The sequence below is a fragment of the Dermacentor variabilis genome, chromosome 8 (genome assembly GCF_050947875.1).
Source record: "Dermacentor variabilis isolate Ectoservices chromosome 8, ASM5094787v1, whole genome shotgun sequence".
In the NCBI taxonomy this organism is placed as follows: domain Eukaryota; kingdom Metazoa; phylum Arthropoda; class Arachnida; order Ixodida; family Ixodidae; genus Dermacentor; species Dermacentor variabilis.
Window position 1 is genome coordinate 125,881,323 of NC_134575.1, and position 8,889 is coordinate 125,890,211.

General features: G+C 43.7%; 1 protein-coding gene across 1 annotated transcript in view; it reads right to left on the bottom strand.

The window, feature by feature from the left end:
• Positions 1-7,943, bottom strand: part of LOC142591564 (glutathione hydrolase-like YwrD proenzyme) — a 69,607-nt gene extending 61,664 nt beyond the window's left edge. The window contains exons 1-2 of the mRNA XM_075703876.1: positions 7,776-7,943; positions 850-1,003 (exon numbers count right to left, since the gene is read on the bottom strand). Coding sequence (XP_075559991.1) covers positions 850-1,003; positions 7,776-7,887 — 266 coding nt within the window. The 5' untranslated portion in view covers positions 7,888-7,943. The remainder of the gene's footprint in view (positions 1-849; positions 1,004-7,775) is intronic.
• Positions 7,944-8,889: the final 946 nt, after the last annotated feature.

Here is an 8,889-nt window from a genome sequence, read left to right on the forward strand (position 1 = left end):
CGATGTTCGCTCACAGTGATCGGTGGGAGAGCGTTCATCACAGCTCAAATTGTTGTTCATCGACCTCATGCTTCCTGTGAATACTGTGACTACTTTATTCGAATAAATGTGCCCCTCAACGCGATAACAGCTACGGACAAGACTATATTCGCGTGAGGGCTAATACGTCGTTGAGTCAGCCGCTAAGCCAAAAGCATATTTCTGCAAAACGTTTCTTGAATATTATTGCTGTGTAGTTCTAGTACACTGCTTGTATTAAATTACAGGTAAGCGCTGCAATACGTGAGCCCGCCAGAGTGACAGTGATGTAGCTAGGTGAAGCGCACGAAGTTGCGTTGGCACTGTCTTTTAAAGTGTACATGCTCACAAAGCCAGTGAAGTTTTAGTAAATTAATGAGCGGAATGAACAGCCTGCCACCGCAGTTCTGCCGCGCGGTACTGCAAAGAATCTGCAATAATATTATTTGTCGCGTCTGATTTGCAATTGCATGACAGAAACAACATGAAGCCTGTAGATAATAAATATCGTGGAAAAAGAAAAAATAACTATCTATCGATTGCTTATGTATAGTGTAGTAGTGACAAGAAAAAAAAATGAACAAAACATATATCTTCCTGCCTGCGGTAACCTAACCTCCACTCTACTATGCTTTCCTTGGCTTCAAATGCTGTTGGTTTAGCACGCGCGTGAATTACGAAAGTCGCACCCATCAGTTTCTGTTTTTATCGTTAATTTCAGGGTCTAAACGCTTCTCACATTCTGAATCAAGACGTTCCGTTGGATTATACAAGAACTAACTAAAGAATGTCAAGCTTGAACAGCTGTGCACTCTCTGCCCTTCCACTCACCATCCATCCACGCAACGAACGCTCTTTGTGCGGGCGTCGTAGTGCAGGGCGAAGCAGTCACCTCCAATGCCGGTGGCATATGGCTGAAGAACTTGCATGCAGGCTGCCATGGCAAGCGCCGCGTCAGCAGCGTTGCCTCCACGGCGGAGCACGTCTGCGGGTTCATGACAATTTTGGAATGAAAATTACGGATGGCTTCGTACGCCTAAAGCGATACCTCGCGAAAAGAGGATTTTACTGTAGAACATGCATTCATATTCGCGCTCTAGGATGTCTTTGTAAAAAAAGCATTTCAAATATTTCTAGGGCCTCTGTACTAAAAGTTGGACGTGACCTGGAATATGTTGAACCGCTTCTTCAGATGTTAAATATTTCAGATTACTTGATGTACCAATCCCATGTCAACAAATTAGTAGTTGCTTTTCAAAATCAGAAAAGACTAAGTGGTTGCGGGACAATTTTATATTTCAATCAGCGGCAAGCTGCGAAACAGCTTGCAGCTCCTGAAGTTTTTTAATTTCTTTCTCCATTAGTTGCACGTATATTATTGAGAAATTCGAAGTTAAACAACACTAGGGAAATGATAGAATTATCTCGCCCGACCATGGTCAGCACTTTTTGCATATCAGCAAAAATATAAAAACAACTTTTTAGTATAGTAGGGACGTTACCGTCCATAATAAAAAAATAAATTTGACAGCGTTCACACCCAATATACTGGGCGCATTTGCCTATGATACGGTTTGCTCTTAACACTGCACGAGCTTCGGTAAGAGCACACATTTTTGAAAGGCATAATCTTTGAGATCGGCCCATATATATTTTTGAGTGAAGCCACTCTTCTGGTGGAGCGTTTGTTCCGGTTTTGTTTGAATATGCGTAATTATGTTTAGTTTCTGTCTTCTTTTGCTAATTCTGCATTATTACTGCTCTACATAGCCCTGCGGTAACTTGCCTCACCGTTCTTGTTCCAAGATTTATATTGGCGTCTTTTTTCTTTGCCGGCGTGAATTACAGTACCTCCAACTGCCTTATTTGATGGTACAAAAGTAGACAGATGCTTAGCATCGGCGAACCCGAAATAAATTTGAAATTTCGAAAAAGACCTTGTCTCCAGGCTAGTTGACACCGGTGCATCATCCTGCACTGGGTCTAGATGTTAGGTCTGTCTCATTTGTGGATTAGGCACAACATTTAATTTTTCTCAGGTCACGTCCTCCCCCACAACATTTTGGAAATTTCGGTGCCACTCAAGTGCTCAACAGAAGAGAGAGTACTCCAATAAAGTGCGGGTATACGTAACGCTCTGGTCAAGTAAAGTCTGTTCCATCATCATCATCAGCAGCAGCAGCATCATCATCAGCCTGGTTACGCCCACTGCAGGGCAAAGGCCTCTCCGACAATTCTACAACTACCCCGGTCATGTACTAATCGTGGCCATGTTGTCCCTGCAAACTTCTTAACCTCTTCCGCCAGCCTATATTTCTGCCGCCCCTGCTACGCTTGCCTTCCCTTAGAATCCAGCCTGTGACCCTTAATGACCAGCGGTTATCTTCCCTCCTCATTACATGTCCTGCCCATGCCTCCCCCCCTTTCTCTTTCTTGATTTCAACAACGATGTCACTAACTCGCGTTTGTTCTCTCATCCCATCTGCTCTTTTCTTATCCCTTAACGTTAAACCTGTCATTTTTTGCACAGCTCGTTGCGTCGTCCTCAATTTAAGTAGAATCCTTTTCGTAAGCCTTCAAGTTTCTGCCCCATACGTGAGTACAGGTAAGACACAGCTGTTATACAATTTTCTCTTGAGGGATAACGGCAACCTGCTGTTCATGATCTGGGAATGCCTGCCAAACGCACCCCAGCCCATTCTTAATCTTCTGATTATTCCAGTCTCATGATTCGGGTCTGCGGTCACTACCTGTCCTAAGTAGATGTATTCCTTTACTACTTCCAGTGCCTCGATACCTATCGTAAACCGGTGTTCTCTTCCGAGACTGTTAAACATTAGTTTTCTGCAGATTAATTTTTAGGCCTACCCTCTTGCTTTGCCTCTCCGTGTCAGTGAGCATGCATTGCAGTTGGTCCCCTGAGTTACTAAGCAAGGCAATATCATCAGCGAATCGCAAGTTACTAAAGTATCCTTCATTACCTTTCATCCTCAATTCTTCCCAATCCAAGTCTCTGAATACCTATTTTAAACACGCTTTGAATAGCATTGGGGGGACTGTATCTCCCTGCCTGACGCCTTTGTTTATGGGGATTTTCTTGCTTTCTTCATGGAGGACTACGGTGGCTGCGGATCCGCTATGGATATCTTTCAGGAAATTTACATACGGCTCGTCTACACCCTGATTCCGCAATGCATCCATGACTGCTGAGATTTCGACTGAATCAAACGCTTTCTCGTAATCAATGAAAGCTATATACAGTGAACTCTCTCTTGAGTTAACTTCAAGGGACCGAAGGAAATAGTTCACTTAACTGAAGGTTCACTAAACTGAATATTCACTAGACCAACATGAGACATGGCATACAGAGTCGAAAATTTGAAGCGCAATTCATGCAGCAAAAGACATGGCATCCATAGTGTAAGAAATGTGTGAAATGAAATTTGTACATATCAACAACTACAAGGTTCGTAACAGTTATAATGCTGCTTTTCTCACTTAGATAAAGAAAGTGTAATCTTCGGCACTTGTACTGTTAAAGCACAGGAAGTAACAAAACTGTCCAAAGAGTCAATGTATTTGTACACTTCTCCTGGCACAGGTTGCTATTGAGACACAAGGTCCCTCAACTTTCCAATGTACCCTACAACCTCCGCTAAAGTTATAGGGCTTGAAACTGGCTCGGCAGTTGCCTCTTCTTTGTCTTCTTCGTTTCTTCTTCGAAAGAAAGAGACGACGACCATGCCACAACTAGCCGGTCGGAAAAAAAACACACACCACGTGGTTTGTGGTGTGACAGATCGCTGCTTTGCTTTGGCGGCGCTGTAAGCGCCAGTTATGTTACTTCCTTCATGGCCTCCGAGATTACATGCTTGCTCGTTTCGTGCGGGCGATGCCTCGTGCCATGCCTCGTTGCCGTTTGTTTTCCGCACCGCCGCTTTTCCCCAGGGGCACTGTAGCGCCAGCTACTTTACATTGGCGCTGGAGCAGTGGCTTGATGAGGGCGGGCATCGGTTCTGATCGTAAAAATAAGCCTTGGTTCTCTGAGCGAGTTCGTTAAACTGAAATAATGACTGTTCCGAAATTCGTTTAAGTGAAACATTTTTGCATAGACTCTATAAAAAAAACTGCCTGGGATTTTTAAAAAAGTTGTTTTCGTTGTTCTGAAATATTCGATAAACCTACGTTCGTACAACTGAGAGTTTACTGTATAAGGGTTGGTTATATTACGCACATTTGTATATCACCTGATTTATTTATGTATTTTATTTATTTACTTACATACCTACAGTGCCCAATGTTGGGCATTAGAGCAGGGGGAAGGAATATACAAATGATGGAAATACAGATGATTGATGTTACAAAAGGATATATCTAATACACAATACAACAAAATATTGACATTGAAAACACAGTACTCAACACAACATTACACCTAAGTGTCAATATGGTCTATTGTTGAGTAGCCTTTAAGGACCTTAGTAGTCTTAGTAGTAGTCTAAGGACCTGGTCCTTTGGTTGACAGAATTCTAAGGTGTCCCTGATTCTATTTGCGATTACCTTAGTAAATGCTTTTTAGACAACGGGCAGTAAGCTGATACGTCTATAATTTTTAAAGTCTTTGGCGTCCCCTTTATTATATAATAGGATTATGTTAGCGTTCCTCCACGATTCCGGTATGTTGAAATTCATGAGGCATTGCGTATAGTGGGTGGGCAGTTTTTCCAGAACAATCTGCCCACCATCTTTTAACAAATCTGCTGTTACCTGATCCTCCCCAGCTGCCTTCCTCCTGTGCATAGATCCCGAGGCGTTCTTTACTTCTTCCGGCGTTACTTGGGGGATTTCAAATTCCTCCAGGCTATCCTCTCTTTCATTGTCGTCGTGGGTGCCACGGGTACTGAACAAATCTCTATAAAACTACTCAGCCACTTGAACTATCTCATCCATATTAGTAATGATATTGCCGGCTTTGTCTCTTAACGCATACATCTGATTCTTGCCTATTCCTAATTTTTTCTTCACTGCTTTTAGGCTTCCTCCGTTCTTGAGAGCATGTTGCATCCTATCCATATTATACTTCATTATGTCAGCTGTCTTGCGCTTGTTGATTAACTTGGAAGGTTCTGCCAGTTATATTCTATCTGTAGGGTTAGAGGCTTTCACACGTTGGCGTTTCTTGTTCAAATATTTCGTCTCCTGCCATAGCTTACTTGTATGCTGTCTAACGGAGTTACCACCTACTTCTATTGCACACTCCTTAATGATGCCCATAACATTGTAGTTTATTCCTTCAACACTAAGGTCCTCTTCCTGAGTTAAAGCCGAGTACAGCCGCCCTGATTTTTATTAATATAGCGCGAGCGTCGACTGAACTGCCGGTGAGCGCCTTATAACGGCGATAAGCGTGCAACAAGGCGAGAGTTCGCGCACGAGCCTTGTTGCCTTGTTGCACTCGCCTTGTTGCACGCTCTTGTTGCACGCTTATCGCCGTTATAAGGCCCTCACCAGCAGTTCAGTCGACGCTCGCGCTATATTATTAAAAATCAGGGCGGCTGTACCTGTTCTGTAGCTTCATCTGGAATTCCTCTATTTTCGCTGTTTCCGCTAACTCATTGATCGGCTTCTTATGTACCAGTTTCTTCCGTTTCTTCCTCGAGTCTAGGCTAATTCGACTTCTTATCATCCTATGGTCACTGCCGCACACCTTGCTGAGCATGTCCACATCTTGTATGGTGCCAGGGTTAGCGCAGAGCATAAAGTCTATTTCATTTCTAGTGTCGCCAATCAGGCTCCTCCACGTCACCTTAAGGTTTTCCCGCTTGCGGAAAAAGGTATTCATTATCTGCGCACTATTATGTTCTGCAAAGTCTACTGATAGCTCTCCCCTGCTATTCCTAGTGTCAATGCCATACTCCCCTACTGACTTGTCTCCAGCCTGCTTCTTGCCTACTTTGGCATTGTTTCGACTTTACCCATCGCTCATTCCAAGTCTTCATAGAAGCTTTCGACTTCCTGGTCATAATCACTCAATGTAGGGGCGTAGACCTGTACAACCTTCAATTTGGACCTCTTATTAGGGTCACAACAAGACCTGCCACCCTCTCGTTAATCGTATAGAATTCCTGTTGTTGCCAGCTATATTCTTAGTAATCAGCAATCCTATCCCTCGTTCTCATCTCTCCGCTAAGCCCCGGTAGCACAAGGCATGCCCGCTTTTTAGGACTGTACGTGCTTCTTTTGTCCTCCTAAATTCACTGAGCCCTATTATATCCCATTTACTGCCCTCTAATTCCCCCAATACCACTGCTAGGCTCGCCTCACTAGATAACGTTCAAGCTTTAAACGATGCCAGGTTCAGATTCCAACGGCGGTCTGTCCGGATCCAGGGAATCTTAGCACCCTCTGCTGCGTCACAGGTCTGACCACCACCGTGGTCAGTTGCTTGACAGCTGCTGGGGAGTGAGGGCCGGGGTTTGATTGTTGTAGTCATAAGAGATTGTGGCCGAGTACTGCACCAGGGTGGCCACTCCTGCTATGGTGAGGGAGTGCGTTACCGGTTCTGGTCACCAGGATCAGGCGGAACTGCAGGCCTTGTTTATGCAATTTTATAAACACGCGGATTTTTTTAAAAATCCGGTGGAAAATTGCGCAGCACCGGGATTCAAACCACGGTCCTCTTGCACGCGAGGCGGATGCTCTACCTCTACGCCATGGCTGCAGCTTGATTTCAACTAAGATGTCATTAACTCACGTTTGTTCCCTAAAGCAATTTGCTCTTTTCTTATCCCTTAATGTTACGCCCATCATTCTTCCTGTTATAGCTCGTTGCGTCGTCCTCAATTTGAGTACAACCTTTTTCGTAAGCCTCCAGGTTTCTGCCCAGAGCACTGGTAAAACACAGCTGTTATACACTTTTCTCTTGAGGGATATTGGCAACCTGCTGTTTGTGTGGGCTTAGCATAATTCATTGTCCTCATGCTGTTTTCTTCTCACAATCAATGCACAACGGTATGTTGGTCTGTTATAGTGCCAGAGGCTGAATTTCATGCTATATTAGTAGGTAGCGGAATTACTATGCTCTATAGCAGGTCTGGTTAACCACACAAACTCATTCCAACTTCACTCTATGCCAGGAAAAAATAACACTAATTGCATGTATAGCACATCAAAAACTTCCCATAATAAGAACTTGAGAAAACGCGCAGCATGCGCAACTTTTCTAGCGGGAAATGCTTTAACCAGTACGGCGAGAAATATCGCGCGTTTCAAAAATGCGCATATGAAGCCGCAGTCCTTTTCAATATGTGTACATTTCCCGCCTGAAACTTTTTTCACGACGTATCGTTCTTACGCCGGCTATTACCCGCTGATTTCAACAGAGTGCCACTCTGAAAAGGTGAGTTGTTTATTGTTTGGGTACTTTAATGTGTCAGATACAGTGGAGTGATGAGGTCACCTATATAAGGACTGCATCTTGCATATTCTTTTTTACTTCCCGTTCACTAGATATTTTACATACATCAAAAGACTGTACAATGTTTTGTTCGATCTGTAAAGCTCTCGGCACGTCACTATAGCCTTCATCTCAGATGAAACGATGGTAGAATTCATTGACAAGAAATATGCTGAGGTCAATTGTACTTCCAACTGGCAACAATATTTCACAGGCAGCAATTCAGGAAAGGCGCCAGCCACGCGATAGCATTCATTACTTATTCGTGTAGCTTCTGACTGTAAGAAAATGTGGAGCTTACCCAGGCCAGCCACGCTGGCTAGCATCTCGTCGCTGACCACAGCCGCTTTAGGGGCAATTACGGGAAACCAAGTTGACACTCGCCTAATGCTTCTGTAGCTCAGGCAGGCCATTGCACAGTGCGCGATTGATGCGCAAAGCCCTCAAAAACGCATTCCACAATGTAAAACCTACGAGAGATTGTGGAGTCTGCTGTTCGCATCGCATCCGCTATTGCTGCACATGTTGCAGCTGGTGCGATATTGCGTGTGGCGACGCAATTCCTAAATGGCCAAATAGCAGTGACAGCTATACACTTAGGAAAGCCTCCCTGTGCTGTTGGGCGTTTCGCTAGATGCTGTCACATAAAGGTTCGCTCGCATTCAGGTCGACGCTACTTCAGCGCAATGTGCCTACTACCAACCCTCGCCCCCCATCTAGATATAAAAAAAACTTAGCAAGCGTATGCAGTGTTGCAGAACCATTCCTGAACCACAAGTCGAGCTGCTGAGCTTTCATGCAAAAGACGATCATTCTTCTGTATCAAACTGCGCACTCTGCTTACCTTCACTATTCGTCAACGAAATCTACTCCCGTAACCTTACTTTTGTCACTGTTGTAAGAATACTGATCTACTTAACACGCTTGTTGAAATCCTTGAGCGTTCTTGTAAGACCCAATAATAACCACATCGGTGCGTACCGTGCAGGCACTATATGCGTTTATGAATAAGGCCATATATTGTATTCGACCGAATGAAGCAAGTACAATTTATTTTTCCTATTTAGACGACGTTTCATCAGCTGCTAAATAACGCATTTAGTTCGTCGCAAGCATTCCACTTTTCCTAAATGGAATATGCTAAACAAGAGCATTTATTCTTTGGTCCTGTTGTCGGAAATTCAAGGGAACATTAAATGTAAGCTTATTGGGAGAAAGCATTTTCAACTCAGTTATTACTATTGTTATAAATAATATTATTGGGCTTAGAGACGTATAGAAAATAGAAAAAATTTAGTAAGAGGAATGGCCGCCGCCTCCGAAAGGGGCAGAATGCCTGCTTGCTTCTCTTTAGGAAGCAGACTAAAAATAAAAATAATAATTATGGATGCTGTTCATGTAGTGCGGCAAAGGAG